The sequence below is a fragment of the Pipistrellus kuhlii genome, unplaced genomic scaffold (genome assembly GCF_014108245.1).
Source record: "Pipistrellus kuhlii isolate mPipKuh1 unplaced genomic scaffold, mPipKuh1.p scaffold_m20_p_2, whole genome shotgun sequence".
Taxonomy (NCBI): Eukaryota; Metazoa; Chordata; class Mammalia; order Chiroptera; family Vespertilionidae; genus Pipistrellus; species Pipistrellus kuhlii.
Window position 1 is genome coordinate 151,441,223 of NW_023425515.1, and position 25,518 is coordinate 151,466,740.

The following is a 25,518-nucleotide window of genomic DNA, read 5'->3' on the forward strand; positions in this document are numbered from 1 at the left end:
GTTCTTTCCAATAGTTGGGAATAGTGTTCATTTTCATTCTATTTGCAAAAGGATAAAAGGTTTTCATTCCCACACTTATACTTTCATCAAGTGAGCATGAGCATGAGAATTCCTACCTGGAAACAGAAAATTCTGTTAGCAAATATAGGAAAAAGTATTTCCAAGAGAAAAATCTCTACCTTACACATGGACATTTAATAACAAGTGCAAACAGGGCCCAGCCCATGTGGCTCAGTTGGCTGAGTGTTGTCCCATATACCAAGAGGTCTTTGGTTTGATTCTTGGTCAGAGCACATGCCCAGGTTGTGAACTCAATCCCCAGTAGAAGTATGCAAGAGGCAGCCAATCAATGTTTCTCTATCATTGATGTTTCTATCTCTTTTTCACTCTCTCTTTCTCTCTCTCTAAAATCAATAAAAACATTTATTTAAAAAAATAGTACAAATTTGTTGTTACAGTATAATCATCCTATATAATAAAAGCCTCATATGCTAAGTGTCTGGTATTCCATTCATCTATTCAACTAATCAAAACGTACTATGCTAATGATATACTAAGGCTGCTCAACTGCTATGGTGCACTGACCACCAGGGGGCAATCAACCAGTCGACAAGTCACTATGACATGTACTGACCATCAGGGGGCAGACGTTCCAACTGGTAGGTTAGCTTGCTGCTGGGGTCTGGCCCATTGGGACTGAGCAAGACAGGCTGGACACACCCTGGAGCCCTCCCACAGTACCTCCCTGGCTGGCCAACCTCCCATGTCCCTTTCTGGTCTTGATCATTCACTAGTGGGATCCCTCTGCCTGACCTGTATGCTCTTGTATTCCAGGACCCCTTAGGGGATGTCAGAGAACCAGTTTGGCCCCATCCTACAGGCCAGGCTGAGTGACCCCACTGGTGCATGAATTCATGCACTGGGCCTCTAGTGGGGATATATGGTTGTACTTTATATGCAAACAGACCAAACAAAGAAAAAATGGAACAACCAAACAACCAAACAACTGATCAATGGGTCGCTATGACATGCTCTGACCACCAGAGGGTGCATGTGGAACATGGTGGGCATTGGCTGTGGTGGAATGGTGGAGTAAGAGAGGAGGTTGACAGACCAAGGCATGGAGCTAGTCACTGTCATCAGGGTGAACCTCTAGTGGTTAGTGAAAATTCTTTGCTCTTGTGTGCCATGGTCCTGCCAGGTGCTCATACCTGCTGCCAGTGCTGGCCCCACTCGCACCACTGCTGGCACCAGAACTGCTGCTTGCACCCACTGCTGGCACCCAGCACCAGCCCAGCTCTTTTGGTGCCATCAGAGGGTGCAAGCAGTGGCTGCCAGCCCCAATCACCCTTTGGGGCTTCTCTACCTTTCCCTGCTCCTGAGGGGTGATTGGGGCAGCAGCTGCTGCTCACACCCACGGCTAGTGCTGGCCCCAATAGCTCCATGCCATCAGTAGGTACAAGCAGGGCTGGGGCCGGCTCCATCAGGACATGGGAGCTGCAGCAGACAAGGGACTGTGAGCCATGGCAAGAGTGGCCAAGGGTGGCGTGGAGGATGGGCCAAGACCTGCCCCTGTGCCCACTGCAGCCTCGCAGCCCACAGTTCCTTTCAAGGTGCACAAATATATACACTGAGCCCCCTAGTATAGTCATTAATATTCTAATAACTATGTATGGTGTCAGATGGGTGAAAGATTTATCAGGATAATTACTTAGTAAGTTAGGTAATGTCTGTATACATCTGAAACTAATATAATAATATATTTCAACTGTAATTAAAAAATAGAAATGATTTTTAAGTGGGAGGAAAAGATAAATAACTTACCCCACTGTAACAAAGCCATACAAAATTTTTGACAAGCCATCTTACTTCAGAGAAGAACACCTGAAAAACAGTTTTAATCATCAATAATACTCTGAATCAATATCAGGGAAGTGTTTCATATTAAAGGACAACTGTATTATAGATTTATTCCTGTGCACATGCTATCTTACATAGTCAAAATATGCCACATATTCTTATATGACATAATCAATTGGTTGCCCCTCACTGCTCTGACCAGGGTAGGGAATGGAGCCTGAAACTGAGGTATGTGCCCTTGATCAGAATTGAATCTGGAACCCTTCCATCTGTGGGGCTAATGTTCTAACCACTGAACCAAACCAGCCAGGGCCCAATTTTTTAAAATCTCAAATTGGGGATTCAGTTCACCACACACAAGTTAATACGAGGTGAAAAGCCCTGAGTTAGGTGTCAAAAGTCTTAGTTATCAATCTAGGCTATTTTACAAATTAGCTGTAGATAGGACTTGGGACTTCAACACTCTAGACCTCAGGTTCCTCATCTATAAATCAGATAGATGATCTCTCCAGTCACTCTCTGAACTTCCCAAAATTCTGGGTGATTTTATTTGAAAACAAAAATTACATCTTTACTACAAATAACATTTTAAAACATTAAATGAGATACATGCCTCATGAGTCATATCTGAGAATTGGTACATGTGATGAGCAAACAGAAAGACATGTTTGTTTAGTTTACAACTTAATAACTCTTGGGAAGAAAATAGATCTGTATGAACATTTTGTAATCTGGTAAATTTGTTTTCCAGACAATTCGTTTTTCATAAGAATTTGAATTATTTATACACTGACATTACAATATTTATTTAGGATTATTAAAAAAGGGTTCAGTTTGAAATCCTCATTATTAAATCCTATGAAATGTGTGCAAATTCTTTTTAGTTTTTTTAATGCTACCTGTTTTTGACACAAAATTTTTTCATTAAATAAACCCAAGGACAAGTTTCATAATCAGAATGTGTCATAGATAAACAAATCACTAGGTTAAGTGTTTCAAATGAACTGACTAGTGACTAATCATTCAGTTCAACAATTAATCTGACTCACTTTTAACTCAACTGATATTATCTGCTGAATTAAATGGCAAAGTAGATCAGTTGTTTTTCCTTACATAAGCCAGCCATTCTTTTATTTAATGTCCCATGAAAAACAAAAACTATTCATATGGCTTGAAATATTGCAGTCAGGTTTTGTTCTTATATAAAAAAGAAACAACCACAGGTATGAAAAGGACATAGTGTGAAAGGTGGTACATTTAATAGACTCTAAGACAGAAATATTTATATGCACCAGAAATTGTACCAGAAAAGAATATAACAAGGTATATAGAAAAAAATAACACAGAAAAAGAAGTGATAGAATTTTTAAACATGAGGAGGAAAATAATCAAGCAAAGGGGAAATTAATGGTAAAGTGACCAAAATAAATCTAATATAAAAATGCCATTAATTGGAATTCAATTCCTAAGGATGGCCTATTAATTTGCTTTAAGCTTTCTTATGGTTAAATTTCTCAACTGAAAATTCAGAGTACTTAAAATAAAATGAGAGCAACAGATTAGGGAAATGTAAAATAAACCTAACACTGAAAACAGAATACAATTTTGCCTAACTTTAACACTGCCTAACAGGTAACATTATAACAATGGCAGACTTTCATGGTAATTTAAAATTCAGTTTCTCACTATCTCCATTACCAGTAACCCATTCTAAGCTACCATTATCTCTTCCCTGGAAGATCGGAAGAGTCTCTTAATTGGTCTCCCTGCTGCTTGCTGCCCTTGCTCCCCAATTCAACATATTCTCCATGCAATAGTCAGAGTGGTCTTGTGAACACATAGGTCAGATCATGTCTCTCTTTCCCAAAGCACTGCATTACTCCCCTTTTCATTCACAGGAAATGTCTGAGTCCCAAACAGAACTACAAGGTCCTGGACCTCTGTTGTCTCACTGACCTCATAAACACTGCTCTCCTTTTTGCTCAAGTCACCTTCCCTGAGGAGCCTTCCCTGACCTATCTAATAAGACTTCAACTCCTTCCCCATCCCAATATGTCCTATCTGCTGTTCTGCTGAATTTTTTTCTCCTTATTACTTAATAGTAATATGAATATGATTTTTCTATTTTTCTTGTTTATTGTCTAACCCTCTTTACTAGAATGTAAACTCCACCAGATCAACAGTTTTTTTTTCACTATTTCCTTTTCATCATTATATCCTTCATACATAGAAGCCTGCCTCTATAGCAAGTGCTCAATATATTTTAACTGAATGAATGAGTGAATTAATGAATGGCAAGATGTTCCCGGAATGATTCTCCAAACTAAGCTGGTGGCATCACGCTAGCTTCAGCTCTTTCCATTGTTTCTTTTTTTAAAAATATATTTTATTGATTTTTTTACAGAAAGGAGGAGAGAGGGATAGAGAGCTAGAAACGTCGATGAGAGAGAAACATCGACCAGCTGCCTCTTGCACACCCCCTACCGGAGATGTGCCCATAACCAATGTACATGCCCTTGACTGGAATCAAACCTGGGACCTTTCAGTCCGTAGACCAACGCTCTACCACTGAGCCAAACCGGTTTTGGCTCCATTGTTTCTTAATAATGGAAATCTCAACTTCTGACCTGATGTTCTGGAATCCAGAGAGCAAGGTCACCATTGTATTTATAGGTGTTTCTGCTTGCTCCAAAGAAAGTTCCTGTACACATCATCACTTTAGAAATACCATAGAGGTGCCTGCCCAGAGCAGCCTGAGCCCTAGCCCCAGGCCTCAGCTGGCCCAAGTAAGCCCTGAGATAGTTCTTCATAATGTTTTCTTAAAATCCTTTGTTTTTCTGTGGTGTCAGTTATTCTCCTTCACTTCTGATTTTGAGTCCTTTCCCTCTTTTTCCCCCTTGAGTTTAGTTAAAGGTTGTCAATCTTTTTTATCTTTCAAAGAACTAGCTCTTTGTTTTGCTAATCTTTTGTATTTTTTTAGACTATGTAATTTATGTCTGCTCTAATCTTTATTATAATATTTCCTCCTATTACTTTAGGTTTGTTTATTGTTCTTTTTCTAGTTCCATTTTGGTGTAAGGTTAGATTGTTTATTTGAAATTTTCCTTGTTTCTTCAAGTAGGCCTACCATGCTGTGAATTTCCCTCAGAGGACTGCTTTTGCTGTGTCCCATAAATTTGGGATTGTTGTGTGTTCATTTCCATTTCTCTCAAGATAACTTTTGATTTCTTCTTGATTTCATTGTTGACCCATTTATTGTTTAGTAATGTTATTCAGCCACCATGTGTTTGTGTGCTTTCAGTTTTTTTCTTGTGATTGATTTATAGTTTTATACTAATGTCATCAGAGAAGGTACTTGATATAATTTAATCTTATTGAATGTATTAAGACATGGTTTTTGTTCTAACATGTGGGTATATCCTAGAGAATGCTCCATGTACACTTGAAAAGAATGTATGTTCTACTGCTTTGGGGTACAATGTTCTGAAGACAGCAATTAAACTCACCTGTCTCATGTGTCATATGAGGCCACTGTTTCCTTATTGATATTTTGTCTTGAAGATCTAACCATTGATGAAAATGGTGTGTTGAAATCCCCTACTAAGACTGTATTATTGTCAATCTCTATCTTTATATTCACCAAGATTTGCTTTATATATTTAGGTGCTCTTATGTTAGGTGCTTATAGTTTACAAGGGTTAAATCCTCTTGTTGAATTTATCCCTTTTGCATTATATAATGTCCTTTTTTTGTCTCCTGATATGGCCTTTGTTTTGAAGTCTATTTTGTCTGATAAAAGTATTGCTATTCCAGCTTTTTATTTGTTTTCTTTTGTATAAAATATATTTGTCCAGCCTGGCCATGAGCATTGACCTATGAACCAAGAAGTCACAGTTCAATTCCCAGTCAGGGCACATGACCAAGTTGAGGGCTTGATCCCCAATGGGAGGGATGCAGAAGGCAGCCAATCAATGATTCTCTCTCATCATTGATGTTTCTATGTTTCTCTCCCTTCCTCTCTGAAATCAATATATATATATATATATATATATATATATATATATATATATATATATATATATTAAAAACATATGTGTGTGTATTTCACCCATTCCTTTACTGTAAATCTGTATGTATCTTTCTTTTTAAAAAATATATATTTTATTGATTTTTTTACAGACTGGAATTGAGAGGGATAGAGAGAAACATCCATGAGAGAGAAACATTGATCAGCTGCTTCCTGCACATCTTCTACTAGGGATGTGCCCACAACCAAGGTGTGTGCCCTTGACCAGAATTGAATCTGGGACCCTTCAGTTCACAGGCTTGATGCTCTATTTACTGAGCCAAACCAGTTTCGATCTGTGTATATCTTTCATTCTGAGGTGGGTCTCTTGTAGATAGCATATATTTGGGTCATGTGTTCTTACCCATTCAGCTATCCATTCTTTTCACTGGAACACTTAATTAATTTAGATTTAAAGTAAGTGTTGATAGGTACTAACTTATTGCCATCGTATTCTTTTTTAAAAAATATATTTTATTGATTTTTTACAGAGAGGAAGGGAGAGAGATAGAGTTAGAAACATTAATCAGCTGCCTCCTGCACACCTCCCACTGGGGATGTGCTCAAAACCTAGGTAAATGTCCTTGACCGGAATGGAACCTGGGACCTTTCAGTCTCCAGGCCAACGCTCTATCCACTGAGCCACTGAGCCAAACTGGTTAGGGCCATAATATTCTTTATATCTTTGTTCTTCTCCTCCTCCTCTTCTTCTTCTTCTTCTTTCTTCTTCTTCTTCTAGGCTTCTATTTCGTCTTCTCGTCCATATTTGTTCGTTCTCCGTTCTTCGTCTAGCTTTTCGTTCTTGCTTTCTTTTTGTCTTCTTTCTTCTTCTCCTCTCCTCCTCCTCCTCCTCCTCTCATCTCTCCTCCTCTTCTTCTTCTTTTCTCTCTCTCTTCCTCCTCCTCCTCCTCCTCCTCCTCCTCCTCCTCCTCCTCCTCCTCCTCCTCCTTCTTCTTCTTCTTCTTTTTAAATTCTTAAAGAAGACCCATTACCATTTCTTGTACTATTGGTTTGGTGGTAACAAACTTCAATAGCTTTTTCTTATCTGGAAAGCTCTTTATTTCACCCTCAATTTTAAATAATAGTCTTCTGAGGTAGAGTCATTTTGCATGTAGGTACTTGTTATTTATCACTTTGAATATTTCATGCCAATCTCTCAATCTCTTCTAGCCTGAAGTGCATCTGTTAAGAAATCAGTTGACAGCCTTGTGAGAGCTCCCTTGTAGGTAACTGTCTTTTGCTTGCTGCTGTTAAGATTTTCTCTTTATCTTTAACCTTTCCAATTTAATTATGATGTGTCTTGGTATGGGCCTCTTCAGATTCATCTTGATTAAAACTCTGTTCTTCCTGGGCAGGTATGTCATTTTACTTCACCAGACTAGGGAATATTTCAGCCATTATTTCTTCAAACAGGTTCTGGTATTCCTGTGATATAGATTTTGTTATGCATGATATTGTCCAAGAGGTCCCTTAGACTTTCCTCATTTTTAAAGAATTATTTTTTTTCTTTTTATTGCTCTGCTTAGCTGTTTTCTGTTATCTTGTCACTAAATCACTGATTCAATCCTCTGCTTCACCCAACCTGCTGTTATTTTCTTCTAATGTATTCTTCATTTCAGAAGTTGTATTCTTTCTTTCTGACTGGTTCCTTCTGATGTATTTTATCTTCTTTTTAATGCTTGATATAGATAAATAGATGGAGTGTTTATACCTAAGGCAATACCCCACAATTATAGCTCCCTAAATTGAGCCACCAATGGACACCAAGCTATGAGGAATTTGAGATAATACTGTCTACAATTCCCCTGGGATGTAGTCATTCTATGTTGACAGTTAAAGGAATAATGTGTCTTGTTTGACATATTTGAAGAAATCTTTCTGAAACATATAAAGATTCAACCATAGTCTGATGCTTTCATGATACCTGGATGTAGAGGCAATAATTCAATTCAATTTGCATAGCATACCAAATACAGTAAGCACATTTAGCATATCACTAACTCTAGTGATTACTATAAACTTTAAACAAAAGGAAAATCAAGATTCATATTCTACTGAATCTATAACTATAAAAACATAATATGCAAATTGACTGAACAACCAAATAGCAGAATGAATAGCAGGACAACCTTTCAGATGACACACACTGGCACCAGGCCAGCCAAGGTGGGTGCGATGCGATGGATTGGGGGACCGTAATAGCCCCATGATCTCCCCACAGAGGGAGGCCCAGGCCACCAGCCAGTGGGGCAATCAATCAGGGACTCCACAATTGCCTCAAAGAGGGAGGCCCAGGTCACTGGCTGAAGGTGGGGGGCAATTGATTGGAGAGGGGCTCCATGATCACCACAAAGAGGGAGTCCCAAGCCACGCTCTGCAGGGTGATCAACTGGGGGGGTCCCCAGAACCAGAAAATGGGGGGGAGGGGCAGGTGGCAGAAGATATTGGTGTGGGCAGGGAACAGGGGCCAAGAGGCAGGTGGGGCCGTGAGACAAGTGGGGACATAGAGGTCCCTCACAGTAGGGCTGCAAAGGTCTACCCTTGCAAAGATTTTGTGCATTCGGCCTGTAGTTATGATATAATGGGTTTTCATTAAAAAATCAGACTATTTAATTTCTATCACAGGGTACTCTCTTTGTGTTGTTTTTATGTATCAAATTCTACTTAAACATAAAACAGAACAGTCTCAATCAGTGTTTGAATGGGTGATTGGGCAGGAAAGATATTGTTCACAATTTGCTCTAATGATCCCAGAGTTTCTAGGTTTGTAAAAAAGTTTATGAGTAAGAAAAGCAATTCTGACAATTCTTCTGCTTTAATGAATAAACTCAATGGGCTCCATCTGCCACTAATTTTTGCTTTTATTTTTCACAGGATCAGAACTCATCTATTGTTCATTTAAACAAGTGTCAAAAATTTAACAATATAAATACTGTCTAGTAGATTTGTACTAACTTGTCATTTTAAGTATGTTTACTTTCATTTCCTCACTTAGGATAGAAATTGGTTGTGTTATTCCCATCAAGTAGCTTTAAAGACTTAAATTATTTTCTAAATTTAAAAAATATCTATTTTTCCATCATCCTGACATATGCATGTCACTTTGAAAACATATTTTCAAATACTTTAATTCCTGACATAATTCTAATTGTGTGATCTTCTCACAAATTAACTCCCTGAAAATTCAGAGATATAGTGGAATCTAATGAACAAAATAAACTAAGAAAGAAAACAAAAATGCAGTGGGATCAGCTACGATTCATAAACTTAAAGTCAACAAAGTTGAGTCAGAATAGGCATCTTTCTCTGGCCGGAGTGGCTCAGTTTTTTTTAGCATTGTCCTGTGCACCAGGGGTCGCTGACTTAATTCCTGGTTGGAACACATGCCCAAGTTGTGGGCTCCATTCCTGGCATAAGACATGCAGGAGGCTCCATCTGTCACTAATGTTTCTCTCTTTCCCTTTTCCTTCCTCTCTCTCTAAAATCAATAAAAACATTTAAAAAATATTTTACATATATATTTGTTTTTATTAATTTTAGAGAAAAAGAGAGATGGAGAGAGAGAGAGAAACATCAGTGATAAGAGAGAATCAGTGATCAGCTGCCTCCTGCATGGCCATCACTGGAGATTAAGCTTGCAACCTGGCAAGTGCCCTGACCACATAGGTATCAAACAATGAGCTCCTGGTTGGGCAAAAAAACATTTTTTTTTCAAAGTAAAGATTAAGCATCTTAGCCTTGGTCAGTGTTTCTAAGTGGTTAGAGTAGGGGTGTCGAACTCAATCAGAGAAAGGGCCAAAATCTATTGTAAAATCCAGCCCAAATCGTGGGCCAAATGGTTTACTGAACAGTCATAAACTGTCATTGTGATGGAAACGCAGCGGAGTGCAGTGAGGACTGCTCGGTGCGGGCCACATTGCAAGGCCTGGCGGGACGGATTTGGCCCGCGGGCCTTGTGTTTGACACATGTGGGTTAGAGCATCAGCTATACACTGAAGAGTTTCAGGTTCAAGTCCCAATTAAGATCACAGACCTGGGTTGCAGGTTCAATCCCCAGTCCCGGTCAGGGCACATGCAACCAATTGATATGTGGCTCTCACATCAATATATTTTTTTTCTCTCTCTCTCACTTCCCTTCCTTCCTTCCTTCCATCCACAGTCTCTCAAAAAAAAAAAATCAAATGAAAAAATATCCATGGAAAAGGAATAACAAACAAACAAAAAGATCAAGTATCTTACTATAAAATAATTTATAAATCTGAACATATAGCAACTTATTTAAATATTAACTGGATATCTGATAAAATGTAAGTTACCACATAAGGTGCTAGAAATAGAAACATTGATGAGATCATAATTCAACTGAAAAAAATAACATTAGCCCTAGCCAGTCTGGCTCAGAGGTTAGAGCATCGGCCTGCAGACTTGGGGTCCTCGGTTCAATTCTGGTCAAGGGCACATACCTTGGTTGCAGGCTTGCTCCAGGGCATGTGTAGGAGATAAAAATTGATTTGTCTCTCTATCTCTCCCCCTCCCTTCCACTCCCTCTAAAAATCAATTGGGTGGAGTGGGGAGAGATGTCCTTGGGTAAGGATTAACAAAAAGGAAAAAAAAATTATCTTATGATTTTTTTTTATTGTAGTACAATAATACCAATATGAATAAAATATCATGGGACTTCAGATTCAAGATTGTAAACAGAGCAACTAAATTGATCTTTTCTTCCTCCTAAGATGCATTTGGAATTATAGTAAAATAAATCATATCGGCCCACAAGAACAGAGAGAATGAGAGGAGACCAGCAATAAAAGAGAGATTTAAACAAATTTTTGGAAGATGAAGCAAAGATTATGAAATTATTCTGAATGGTAAAGGTCAGAGGATGATATGGGGCTGAAAGAAGAGGACATTTTGGTCTAAATAGATAATATCTGACTTCTTCATCTCCTTATAGACAATTCACAGCAGTGAACTCTCCCTCTTTATAACAGTCAGGGGAGTGGTTTACAAATAGCTGAAAATAACTGACAAGTTTAAGTAGAAAAGGAATTTATTAAAGCATTTGGGATACTTCACAGAACCTCAGCATGGGTGGGCCAGAAAACCCAAGTAATAAAGCACATAGCCAAAAACCACACCCAAAATCCCTTGTATAATAGATTGCTCTACAAAATACAGGCCTGCCAACACACCAAGACACCATGTTACGACTGAAATCTCAATGTTTACTACATCTGAGTTCCTCTGAGCCCATCTGCTCTTTCATATCCCACACTTCTCACCCAAAATCTGGCATGAATGCCTATAATTGGTAGAGCCTAGTTCACAGTCTATATCCAGGCAGTAAGGCAACCTGGGAAAGTATGCATTGTAAAGCAGAGAATTCCCCAAACATAGGCAAAATATTCAAAGATGGCCCCAAAAGGAAATGGTTGTAGGAAGGTGGGACTGGAGAGGTAACTCAGTACATAATACAATATGATCCTGAAGCTGCAGAAAATAAAACAAAACACAGAATGGAACAAAGGGGGAAAAGGAATAGCTCAAACTGGAAGCCACTATTCCAAATAAGAATATGAGTTCAGAGAGCTTCAAAGAATAAAATACAGTCTAAAAAATAAATAGATTAACTTAAAAAATTGAAAATTAAGAATATAATGAAGAAGACCCAGATTTCCTTTCCTAATAAGAAAATATAAAGTTAATTGAAAGATACTTTATAGAAATTCCTAATCTAAATATGGACCAAAATAAAAAATGGCATAAATTTGTGCAAATGGTGGATTTAAAGAATCCATTTGAAAAATCAATATTTTAAATAGCAAAAAGTGATTTGCAACACACCCCAGTTTATTGATTTTTCAATTGTTTTGGTTCAACTGATAGACAAAAATGAAATATTTAATTAACTACAATACTGACATAAAATATTATCAATATTCTCACCATAGCTGTCAACTTTGGGTAATGTAATAAGGAAAGATAGTGGGAAGGCACAGGGTTAAATATCTCAACCTCATGAAGTAGGAGGTCAAGAGAAACTATAGTGAATGGAAAATAGTGGCGGGGATTACTAATGTATCAATAAAAGAAATAGTGGCGGGGATTACTAATGTACCAATAAAAGAGCTTAGAAAATTAATGTAATTATATGTGAAGGAAGGAGAAAGAAAGAAGGTGAAATTAATAAGCTAAGTTCTCTTCTACCATGATATCTGATTAACATTATTAAATGAAAAGAATAGAAAAAACAGTCCATATAAGCATATTATTTTAGCCCTAGAAAGGTAGCCACGGATCTAAGAACCAAAACCAGAAATGGTTCAAGTTAGTTGTTTCCATGACCTGGGCTTGCATAGTGAGGGTAGGGGGCTTCGGCACTACAGTTTTTTTTTTTGTTGTTTGTTTTTTGTTTTTTGTTTTATATTTTATATTTTATTGATTTTTCTTACAGAAAGGAAGGGAGAGGGATAGAGAGCTAGAAACGTCAATGAGAGAGAAACATCGATCAGCTGCCTCTTGCACACCCCCTACCGAGGATGTGCCCGCAACCAATGTACATGCCCTTGACCAGAATTGAACCTGGGATCTTTCAGTCCGCAGACCAATGCTCTACCACTGAGCCAAACTGGTTTTGGCAGCACTACAGTTTTTAATTACAGTTGGGTTTTGTAGCCATATGCATAGATTATTTTCATGCAAAAATTATTATTTAGTCCTTTTAATTAAATAAAGTGTTATAAAATTTCAGAGATCATAGCTGAAGGCCAGCAAAATTTCATAGAAGTGAAATTTTAGTTGAACTCCAAGAAATACTTAGGAAGAGAGTATAGTGTTGCATTTCTTCTATTTTTCTAGTAAGACACAATATTTTCACTCTGATAGCAGGCTCTCTGCTAAAATCAATGTTTTCTTACAATCACCAATGGCCTGCTAGCGGCTGTGATTTAGTTGTCATTGACTGCATGGGGTACTTGCCTCATTACAGACTGGACAATTTTAACTCATCAATATTTTGGTCAACAAACCATTTACGTAAAGACCATTTAATGAAGGAATGTGAGCCCTGTGTCTTGTCTAGAAACCTTACATTGACATCTTATGGTAATATCAATAAAGAGCCAGCATAAAATTTGCAAAATGGGCCAGCCTAGAAGAAAAATCTCAGAAACAATAGTGAAGCATTCTTTTATGAAATACATGTCACAAATAGTCTTGATAATCCAGAGTATGATATTATTAGGGAAAACATTGACATCAACAATATTGAGTTGCAAAGTGATCAAAAAGAAAAATCAGATTCTGAATATAAAAAAAAAAGAATTCCTTAACCAATTTCTTTGATTTGCTCTTTCATATGAAAGTAATAGGGTTTAAACAACAACAACAAAAAATCTTCATTTAAATAATTCTATTATAAAAGAGCTCTCTCAGTAGGTTAAAAAAAATTCTAAAAGATAAAGCATTGTGAAATATTGAAATAGTTAAATAGGTAGAGCTTTTTCTTTCTGAACAGTACAAAACAATGGTTTCTCTTAAAAAATCCACAATGTCTATATTTAAAAAATCACAACTACCAAAGAGAGTATTAATTAGAAGAAATCAGAGAGACTTATTTCTAGTTTGAGGAAATTATAATAGATCCCAAAGATGAGTAAAGATTTAACTGCCTCTTTGAAGAATGGTGAGGATATAAAGCATATTGTAAATATTATTTTTTTAAAAGATTCAAGATCAAACAAAGAATATCAATAAAACACAATATGAACTATTGTGAGAACTGATTTGCAAATTTGAAATCAAAAGACCAAAAGCCACTTGTTCAAATGTCTGCTTTTTATGGAAAGAATATTTTTACATCCTGTTTGTTCTGTGCAAAACCCTTTCTCCCCCAAATCAAACCTGTGACTAGCAGTGTTGTTGCAAGATACTCAGGTCACTAGAGAAATATCCAGCTACCTCCTAGGTAGGTCTAATGTAATAAATATGTTAAAACTCTAAGAAATAACATTTTAATAATATAATAACCAGCTGCAACTCATGGGAGTTTATGAATGTCACTATACTATCTATTTACTATATGTGCATACTTATCTATGTGTTTCTAATTTATTTTCTCTTTTATCTCCTAAATGCTGACCAGTTGGTTCATAAATTTAGTTGGTATATACAAAAATCTATTTATTTTATTATCTCATGTTTATAGTTTCTTAATCTTCATAGGTTTAGATATCCAGATAAACAGCTGCTAGTTAAAGCAAAATGAGAAAATATAATACTAACAAAAACTAAGTTGTTCTATACCTTCACAAAACAGATATTTGGTAACAGCTGTTCTTAAATGTAAGTTCACATTTTTAAAGCCTATTATAATACTACTAGAGGCTCAGTCCACAAAATTCATGCACTGCGGGGGGGGGAGGGGGGGTAGCCTCAGCCCAGTCCGCACCAACTCCAATCTGGGACCCCTCAGGAGATGTCCAACTGCTGGTTTAGGCATGATCCCTATGGGCAGTTGGACATCACTCTCACAAACCAGGACTGCTGGCTCCCAACTGCTTACCTGCCAGCCTAATAACCCCCTAACCACTCCCCTGCCAGCCTGATTGATGCCTAACTGCTCCTTTGCCAGCCCAATTGCCCCCAATTGCCCTCCCCTGCTGACCTGATTTCCTCCAACTGACCTCCCCTGCTGACCCAATAACTCCCAACTGCCCTCCGATGCCAGTCTGGTCACCCCAAACTGTCCTCCCCTGCTGTCCTGGTTGTCTCCAACTGCCCTTACCTGTTGGCTCAGTCACCCCTAATTGCCCTCCTCTGCCATCCTGGCCACCCCTAACTGCCCTCCCCTGCTGACTTGGTCACTCACAACTACCCTCCTCTGCAGGCCATCTCGTGGTGGCCATCTTTAACCACATGGGGCTGGCCATCTTTGACCACATCAGAGCAGCCATTTTGTGCAACAATATGAGGGTCAATTTGCATATTACCTCTTTATTATATAGGACTAGAAGCCTAATGCACAAAATCTTTGCAAGGGGCTCAGCCCTCGCAGCAGCCTCAGCTGTCTCCACAGCCCTCACAGCAGCCCCAGCTGCCTCACACACTGGCCCCCACCTACAGGTCATTCTGGAAGGCCATCCCAGAAGGTTGTTCCAGAAGGCCATTCTGCCATCTGGTCTAATTAGCATATTACCTCTTTATTAAAGAAGCTCCTGAGAATCCCTATTTGACTCAAGCCTTTATTACCCAGCACAAACAGACAAACACTATACTCCAATAAATTTTATAGAAATTATTAGAAGCCTGGTGCACAAAATTTGTGCACTGGGTTGGGGTGTCTCTCATCTCAGCCTGCACCCTCTCCAATCTGGTACCCCTCTGGAAATGTCCAACTGCCGGTTTAGGCCCAATGCCTGTAGGATCCCTCTCACAATCCGGGACTGCTGGCTCCTAATCACTCACCTGTCTACCAGCCTGATTGCCCCCTAACCACTACCCTGCAGGCATGATTGACACCTAACTGTTCCTCTGCCAGCCCAATCACTCCCAACTGCCCTCCCCTGCTGTCCCAATCACCCACAACTGCCCTCCCCTGCAGGCCATCTTGTGACAATGTGGGGGTGGGGAGACTTCATTTGGTACCATAAAATTGTATAGTGGGGAGAATCTAACCTACTAATTTTATGAAAGAATAAGTGACTGGCTGACTTTCATTCAGTAAGAATCAATATCTCCCAAAATTTTCCATAGCCTACTTTAAACATATTAAATGTTCCCAATTCTAAAAAAATATTTTAAACTTCCAACTTCACTGCACTTAAATTTGACAATTTTTACTACATATCTAGCATTTGTGTCTTTGATATTTCTTATACTTACTAAAATTTGCTGGAAAATATTAAAATGGTATTCATCACATCTTTAAGCTTGGCATGTTAGATTCAAGAGTTACAGAGTATATATATATATTTGGTTTTCATGTTGAAGCCAATAGAAAGTATGAGGATAACCCTAACATAGAACTATATTAAAAGGTTGTTAAATATGTAAATATATATTTTAAAATAATATCTCCCCAATAAAACCCTAGAGAAGCAGAAACATAGTTAACTAAGAGAATCACTCCAGTTGATGAGAGCTTCAAATCATCAGAAATATATAACTTTAAAAGTATATATAAATTATAATATAACCTAAAAATAACATATTATAATGTAACTTCAGAATATATAATGTGAAAACTTATAGAGTACTATAGGAAAAAGGCAGAAATCCGTGGGATATTTTAATACACTCTCCTAAAGAATGAATAGAATAAGCTGAAACCGGTTTGGCTCAGTGAATAGAGCATCAGCCTGTGAACTGAAAGGTCCCAAGTTCGATTCCGGTCAAAGGCATGTACATTGGTTGTGGGCACATCCCCAGTAGGGGGTGTGCAAGAGGCAGTTGATCGATGTTTCTCTCTCATTGATGTTTCTAACTCTCTATCCCTCTCTCTTCCTCTCTGTAAAAAATCAATAAAATGTATTTAAAAAAATAATGAATAGAATAAGCAAAATAATAGATACAACAATATATGAAGATATATATTGTGTATCTATTATTGATGGGAGCAATTTTAACAAAGGACATTGGGATAACATTAACAAGTATGACACACATTGAACTCTGCTCCCCCAAAATAGAGACAACACATTATTTTCAAGGACCAATGTTGCATTTAAAAAAACTGACTATACACAAAGATATAAAGCATGGTACAAACAGAACCAAAGGACTAAAATCAAACAGACCACATTATTTGACCAGAGTTCTAAGGCAGAAATAAACAGCAAAAAATATAACTGTATAAATGCCACGTGTTAGAACATTTAAAAAAAAAAATCTTTTGAGCAAAAACAAAATAGATAAAATTAAAATCAAAATATATCTTAAACTGATAATTGTTTGTTTGTTTTTTCAATCACTTTAAAATTATTTCATACAGATTAAGGATTCCTTAAAGGGAAATTTCAAATAATAAAAAAAAATCCAAAAAATAAGAAAAACCAAAAATTAATGAGCTATCATTCATCTTGAGATGTTAGAATAGAAGTCAAAGAAAATAAAATGGAGACAGTAAAAATAAAAGTTTCAATTAATAAAATATAAAACTAAATTCAAGATGGCAGCAAAATAGGTAGAAATTACACTCATCTCTTCCCAGAACCAACCTGGAAGTGTAACTAAAATATAGAGCAATCAACCACAGTAGCCAACTGAAGATCAGCTGAAAGGAAACCTTATAAATAAGGATTTACAAAAGAGATCACATTGAGACTAGTAGGAAGTATAGAGACACAAAAAGGACTGGCTCTGCTCCTGCAGGCAGCAGCTGAGATTCTAGAGGCACCATCTGAGGAGAGTGGGGTCTCATGCCCAAACTGGGCTCCACAGCCCAGAGCATCAGAGTCAAGAAGAGAAACCCACCTGACATCTGGCTGTGAAAAACAGCAGGGTTTCTCTCCACCAGAGATGATAGTCTGCTAGAAAAATAGGAACCCCATTAAAGGGTCAACATATAAAATCTCTTTTGCAGCTACTTGCCCTGGACTCTGACAGAATGAGGGCAGAGCAGGCTACAGTTGTGTGAGGAAAAACTGGGGTTTGTGGTTCTGAGGAGAGAGCAGAGGAAACAACTGCCAGGATATCTGTGTTGAGTCGTTCTACAACACCACTGATGCCGTCTTTCTTGGGTTGAGCTTGCCCTTCCAAAGAGCATCAGCCTGGGGGAAAGCAATAGCCGCACTTTATAGATTCTCTGTTGACCCATCTTGCAGAGCTTCTGCCCTGCTGAGGAGTGAGAGGCCTGGGATGAGGTATAGAGGTCTGAGCAGACTCAAGGGATGTTAGTGACTGAGTTTTGTGGCTTTCCCGTGAACCTCACGGTAAACCACTAGCCCTGCTCTCTGAGCTCCCAGGAGCCCCAACCTCATGACTCTTGGTGGCTCCACCCCGCGGACCTCTGGACAGGATCCAGGACAGTCTGAGGAGAGTGGCTCTGGGACGAAAGCCACTAGTAAAAAACTAAAATGGCAATAAAGAAGGACCTATCAATAATCACCATTAAATGTAAATGGTTTAAATGCTCCAATCAAATGACATAGGGTAGCTGAATGGGTAAGAAAGCAAAAACCAAATATATGCTGTCTATAAGAAAACCACCTCAAAACAAAGGATATACACAAACTAAAAGTAAAGAGATGGGAAAAGATATTTCATGCACATGGAAATGAAATAAAAGCTGGAGTAGCAATACTTATATCTTACAAAATAGACTTTAAAACAGCAGCTATGGTAAAAGACAATGAAGGACACCATATAATGATAAAGTGAGCAATCCAACAAGAGGCTATGACCCTTATAGACATTTATGCACCCAACATAGGAGCACCTAACTATATAAAGCAAATCTTGATAGACATAAAGTGAGAAACGATTCTAATACATTTACAGTAAAGAACTTTAACACCCTATTGACATCAGTGGATGAATCTTCCAGACAGAAAATCAACAATGAAACTGTGGCCTTAAATGATATACTAGATTAAATGGATTTAATTTATAGCCTTTGACACCCCAAAGTAGCAGAATATACATTATTTTCAAGTACACATGGAACATTTTCTAGACCACATGTTAGGACACAAAGTAAGTCTCAATAAGTGTAAAAGGATTAAAATCATATCAAGCACCTTCTCTGACCATAATGGTATAAAATTAAAAATCAATCACAAGAAAAACAATGAAAAACACATGGAGATAAAATGACATGTTATAAAATAACACACGGATTAACGATGAGATAAAGGAAGAAATCAAAAGATAATTTGACCAATAACATACTCAATGGGCAAAAACAAAAACCATTTCCCTTAAGAACAGGAACATGGCATGGATGCCCACATTCTCCAATATTCGACATAATAATGGCAGTGCTAGCCATAGTTGTAAGGTTGAGTAAAACCAGAATACAACATTTTATGTTAGGCATTAAAACAAGGCTAGGCCCTGAGGTAGGTTTCGTTCCTTCGGTACTAATCACCAGCCTGACCGCTGTGGAATGACCTACGGGGACAGACCAGCCTGACCGCTGTGGAATGACCTACGGGGACAGACCAGCCTGACCGCTGTGGAATGACCTACGGGGACAGACCAGCCTGACCACTGTGGAATGACCTACGGGGACAGACCAGCCTGACCGCTGTGGAATGACCTACAGGGACAGACCAGCCTGACCGCTGTGGAATGACCTACAGGGACAGACCAGCCTGACCGCTGTGGAATGACCTACGGGGACAGACCAGCCTGACCGCTGTGGAATGCACTACGGGAACCGACCACTCCAGAGATACCGCGACTGCAAAAGAGGACTTATGCAAGGGAACTGAAGGGTTTGGGGGGGGAGAAGGAGGAAGGGTGCTTACTTAAATAGCTGGGTTAGAGTATAAAACTTAGAAAGAAACTTAAAGCGGGGTCCGAGTGAGGAATGGGTGAGTGCCACTGCGCTGGTGCCCCAGCTCTGACCCTAGCTCGAGCTAGAATAAAGACATTCTGCCTTTGCATTGAACTCGGCTCCCTGGTGGTCCGTGGGTTCCAGAATCTACAGGGCACAACAATAGTGATCAGACAAGAAGAAGAAATTTTTAAAAAGGCATCCAAATTAGAAAAGAAGTAAAGTCGGCATTATTTGCAGATGACTTGATATTGTACATAGGATACCCTAAAGACTCGATCAAAAAACTACCTAGAACTAATGAATGAATTTGGCAATGTAGCAGGATACAAAATTAACCCAGAAATCTATGGCTTTATTATACACCAATAATGAACTCACAGAAAGAGAAACAAACAAACAAAAATCCCATTTACCATTGCAAAAAAAAAAAATTAAGATACCTAGGAATAAATTTAACCAAGGAGGTAAAGTACCTGTACTCAGAAAATTACAGGATGCTGAAAAAAGAGAGGAAGTCATAAAAAAAATGGAAGAATATACTGTGTTCATAGATTGGAAGAATCAACATCATTAAAATGTCCATATTACCCAAAGCAATCTTAGATTCAATGCAATCCCCATTAAAATGCAAACGGCATACTACAAGACCTAGAACAAACTCCAAAAATTCACCTGGAATAAAAAAAGACTGAATAGCTACAGTAATCTTCTTTCTCAAAGTTCTTCTTTCTCACAATACCAGGTATCAAGCTATACTACAAAGCCACTGTTCTCAAAACTGCCTGGTACTCACATAAGAACAGACATATAGACCAAAGGAACAGAACAGAGAATGCAGAGATCAACCCAAGCCATTATGATTAATTAATATTTGACAAAGGAGGCAAGAGTATACAATGGAGTCAAGACAGTCTTTTCAATAAATGGTGTTGGGAAAATTGGATAGATACATGCAAAAAAAAATGAAACTAGACCACCAACTTACATCATACACAAACATAAACTCAAAATGGATAGAAGATTTAAATGTAAGATGGAAAAACATAAAAAGCCTAGAAGAAGTCATAGGCAGCAAAATATCAGACATATGTTATAACAACATCTTTACTGATACAGCTCCTAGGGCTATGGAAACTAAGGGGGGAAATTAACAAATGGGACTACATCAAAATAAAAAGCTTCTTCATAGTGAAAGAAACCATCAACAAAGCAATAAGAAAGCCCACTGCATGGGAGAACATATTTTCCAGTGTTATCTCTGATAAGGGTTTAATCTCCAAAATTTATAGGAAGTTCATAAAACTTAATTAAAACAATTCAATCAAAAAATAGGCAAAGGACCTAAATGGACACTTTTCAAAAGAAGACATACAGAAGGCAATGAAACATATGAAAAAACGCTCAAAAATCACTATATATATAGTATGGAATCTCAGAGGGAAGGTGGTGGAGGGTGAGTGGGTGGGAGGATAGCAACCAAAGAACTTGTATGCATATGTACATAACCTATGGACACAGACAATAGGTTGGTGAAGGCCTGGGGCAGGCAGTGAGGCACGCTAGAAGGGGTCAATGGGGGAAAAAGACGATATATGTAATACTTTAAAAAATAAAGATTTAATTCTTTTTTTAAAAAGAGTAAAAGAGGATAGTTTGTGCTCAGCTCAATCTCACTGCTGTAGATAGTTCTAATTTTTTTTTTAAAGGAACCAGGAATATATAGTTGAGTATATAATCTCAAAAAGTTTTAATGTTGGATCAAATTACTTTTAAATATTAAGGAGGCTAAAATAAGTCATTTTATAAACTCTGAGCTATACAAATATACATAAATATCACATAATCTCACTCATATGTGGAATCTAACAAAATAAACTGATGAACAAAACAGATCCAGAGACAATGAAACATGCAACAGACTGACATATTTCAGAGGAAAAGGGCAGGGAGGAGGGACAGGAAGAAATTAGCCAAAGAACTTATATGCATATTAGAGGCCCGATGCACGAAATTCATACAAGAAGCTCAGCCCCCACTGCCACTGTGGCTGGCTGCCTTTGCTTTGGCTCCAGGGTAGGGCAGTTAGGGGCAATCAGGCTGGCAGGGGAGCAGTTAGGCATCAATCAGGCTGGCAGGGGAGTGGGTAGGGGGTGATCAGGCTGGCAGGCAGAAGCAGTTAAGGGCAATCAGGAAGGCAGGCAGGTGAGCAGTTGGAAGCCAGCAGTCCTGGATTGTGAGAGGGATGTCTGACTCACAATAAATACTTGGATCGGGTTTAAACAGGCAGTCAGACATCCCTTGAGGGGTACCAGATTGGAGAGGGTGCAGGCTGGGCTGAGGGACAAAAATCCCACACACACAGGTTGAGAACCGCTAGCAGGGTCACCTAAGGCCATCAGAAAACACAGATATTTACATTATGATTCATAACAGTAGCAAAATTACAGTTATGAAGTAGCAACGAAAATAACTTTATGGTTGGGGATCACCACAAAATGAGGAATTGTATTAAAGGGTCGCAGCCTTAGAAAGGTTGAGTACCATTGCTCTAAAATATTATATACATAGTTTTGGCCAGTAGGTGAACATTTGTACCATTCCGGTTTAATTAAAAGCAGAATTTGAAAACCACATAAAAATCTTAAGAATTAAATCAGACTTATAGCCATTTTCTTCATTTTTAACTCCATAGAACTCTCTGTGTGTTCTCAGAAAAAGAAAAAAGAAAAAAGAAAAAAGGAAAAGAAGCACTACAATTACCGCCAAGACATTCATTTTTTAATGGATATTTTAGTTTTATTTCCAAGACCTCCTGAGATATTGCACTTCACAAACACAAACCATTTGGTTATATAATAGTGATCTAAGTTTGAAGACATGAATGTTTTTTCTTGGTAAATTCGTGAGAGTAAAACCCCCACATTACAAAAGAGGAATGGAGCTTCTGCCAATGACAATGATGCTTCAAAGCCATGAATGAGTTGGCTGTGGACTATGAGCAGTCAGATCCACCCATTGTTCCCAGTTGTTTTGCAAAAAGCAAGAAGAGCCCTAGCTGGTTTGGGCCTGTGGACTGAAGGGTCCTGGGTTTGATTCCAGTCAAGGGCAGATAGATGCCCAGGTTGTGGGCTTAATCCACAGTAGGGAGTGTGCAGAGGGCAGCCAGTCAATGATTCTCTCTCATCATTGATGTTTCTCTCTCTCCCTCTCCCTCTCTGAAATCAATAAAAATCTATTTTAAAAAGCAAGAAGCCAAGGTATATCCATTCTACTACTGGGCGTTCATTCAACAGTTTGTTAATTCTTAGAACACCTGTTTCAAAGGAGATGATCATCTACTTCACCAGAGATATGAGAGAAGGCAAATGCCTGAATGACTGATTTATGACACTTCCAGCCCAAAAGCAAAAAGGCCCTGAAACTAAATTCAAATGTGTTCATAAAAGAATACTTCAATAAGCATAACCAACGGACACAAGACATGGAAGGGGGGAGGGGGAGGGCAAGTGCTGGGGAGGAGGGGAGACTGGGGGAAGATCGATGGGGGGGGAGGGGGGAAAGGAGACATATATACTATTATCTGTAATACTTTAAACAATAAAAAAAAGAATACTTCAAATCCATTTCATTCTCCCTCACTGCATACAACACACATGCTGTGGAAAGACATTATTTCATATCAAAGCCACCAAAAAAGCCAGACCACTTCTAAACCTGTCCTAATAGCTGATGACTAAATCTTAAATAATTCTGAATTACACTTAGCAACAAAAGCCATTCTATCATTCTTTGTCTGCTTAAGCCAATAGTTGTCTGTTGTTTTAATAAAAAAAGAAATGAAAGGTTCAATGACACTTTATAGTACACACTGCTTGTATAACTTTGGTGTGTGTGTGTGTGTGTGTGTGTGTGTGTGTTTGTGTGTGTGTATGTGTCAATTCCTAATTTCTGGCTTATCAGTTTAGTTAACCTCTGCTATTTTCTGGGATTCATTCCAAGGGGACCAAAATGCATTATTAAAATTGGCATCTCTGCTCCTAAGCTTAATTCAGAGAGGCTCTGAAGTAGTCTGAAACCATTTTTTTAATATTCTGCACACAACTTTATGCTAAAAAGTAACAAACACTGTTCAAGATCAGTAATTGATAGGAAATGTGAAATGCTTAGTTTTCCTTCAAAACAATTTTTATGTATTCCAAATGTACAATACTGAAAGAGAATAAGTACTTTGCTGATGTCACATGTTTTTGTTGCAATGTTGCAAATACTCTACTGACTTAAAGTTGAACAGGATTCTTTCAGGTATTGTGAGAGATGATCTAAGTACTTACATATAAAATATATATTTTTGAACGCTTTTTTAAATGTTTTTTTTTCTTTAATTATTGTTTGGAAAAAAACTATCGGTATAAATCATAAATGCCTATTAACAAGAATGCCAAGAACCAATGTCATGAAATTATTAATCTAACATGCAAAAGAGTTAGAGCATTATACATTTTTTTAAGTTGGGAAACATCTTAGATATTATTAAAATGCCCTCAGATTCTCAATCCAACCCTCTAATTTGACAGATGAGGAAACTGAGGCCCAGAGAAGGTAAGCTAACCAGTGTCACAGACAAATGGCACAGCATACCAAAATTCTGACTTCAAGTCCAAAGCTCATTGTTTCAATATCTGGGGAAAGAACTTTAACAGAGAACACTCTAAGCAACCCCTCACTATAAGGACCTCCTTCAGGGTTATGAGAGCCAGTGTCATCCTGTTTACAAATGCAAGTCCCAGAAATGGCACCCACAACACCCCATTTCTTAGCCGGCCTCGTCATATCTGAGGTTTCCAAAGTGATTCCCTGGTTGGGTCTCTTTTTCTCACTTCTACGAATCCCTTTAAACAAGTGCTTTGGTCGGGATTGGGTCTTGTTATTTTTGTTTTTTAATTTGCTTGAGGACAGCAGAAAGGGTGGAAATCAGAGGCTCAAGTCTATAACACACTTTTTTTTTTTTTCTTCTGTCATCCAAACCAATAAATCCTTCCTCCAGAGCCCAATGCTCATGGTTTAAGTCGCAGTCCCTTCCCTTCCCTTCCCTTCCAAAGTCCCAAAGTGCAGGAGGGAGACTGAAAAGAAGTTGTCGGGTTGGCAAGTCCTTTTTCCCTGGCGCAGACAGGTGCGCCCAGGCTCCGCTGGCTGCCCTCAGCCCTGCGCCCCTTCCCCCTCGTCTCTGCTCCCTCCACCTCCACTCCCACCCCGATTCCCAGCCCAGGGGAAGCAGAGAGCTCCCGGCGCCTCTCCAGCCGCCCCTGCCGCCACCTCTCAGGTGGCCCCGCTGAGCTGCCTGAACCCCGGCTCCCCAGGTGGGCCTTGGGCTCCGGGCAGCGCGCCCCAGCAGAGGCTCTTGGATCGCCCGGGGCCAGAGGAGGAGGCAGTGGGGGGAATGGAAGAGAGAGAAGTGGGTCCCACCTCGAAGCCGGGGTCCAACCCGGACGAAAAGCAGAGATGGCACCGCACCTGGGCTCTCGCACTCGCGTGGGTCTGGCTCAGCCGGCAGCGTGGACTCTGCAGCGGGGCTGCTCCGAACTCCTCACCGAAGGGGCCGGGCAACTCTCCGGAGAGCAGAGAGCGCGGAGAGCAGCTAGGGTGTGGGGAGGAGGGGCTAAGAGAGAACGGGTGGGGAGAGGAGAGGGGAGGGACAGCTGGCTGGCGTCAGAGCCCCTCTCCACCCGCAGCGCCCCTATCCACGGCCGCTCCGGGCGGGAGGCAAGGACCCGGTGGCGGCCAGGTGACCGGGGCGCAGGTGACCGAGGCGGCGGCTGTTGCGGGTGGCCGCGTGGAGAACAACAACCTAGAGCTGGGGAAGGAGGACCCTCTGCGCTCCCTGAGGCAGAAAGCACAGGCAAACCCAGCAGGAGGACGGCGGGGCTCCTGGATGCTGCATCAGCTACAGCGCGCCCACTTTAAGCCAGCGCTTCTCAGACTCTTCCTTCGGCTAGGAGTCCCCCTGTTCCTCCCTCTTCTAGACTTCCAGGCCTCTGCTCCGCCAGGGGTGGGAAATGTGCCCTAATCAATTCAGTAACCAGGGGGAGTGGGA

The 25,518-nt window shown here is 39.3% G+C and overlaps 1 protein-coding gene across 3 annotated transcripts in view; it reads right to left on the reverse strand.

Annotated features, from left to right (window-relative positions):
• The window catches only part of LEPR (leptin receptor), an 83,290-nt gene extending 58,227 nt beyond the window's left edge, over positions 1-25,063 (reverse strand). Inside the window, exons 1-2 of one of the 3 annotated variants that reach the window (XM_045584501.1) lie at positions 24,939-25,063; positions 1,825-1,884 (exon numbers count right to left, since the gene is read on the reverse strand). In XM_045584501.1, the coding sequence (XP_045440457.1) occupies positions 1,825-1,864 (40 nt within the window). In that variant the 5' untranslated portion in view covers positions 1,865-1,884; positions 24,939-25,063. Of the gene's footprint in view, positions 1-1,824; positions 1,885-24,890 lie in introns of all 3 variants that reach the window. The other 2 variants (XM_036444755.2, XM_036444756.2) reach the window with 2 other exon arrangements.
• Between the last annotated feature and the right edge of the window lie 455 nt (positions 25,064-25,518).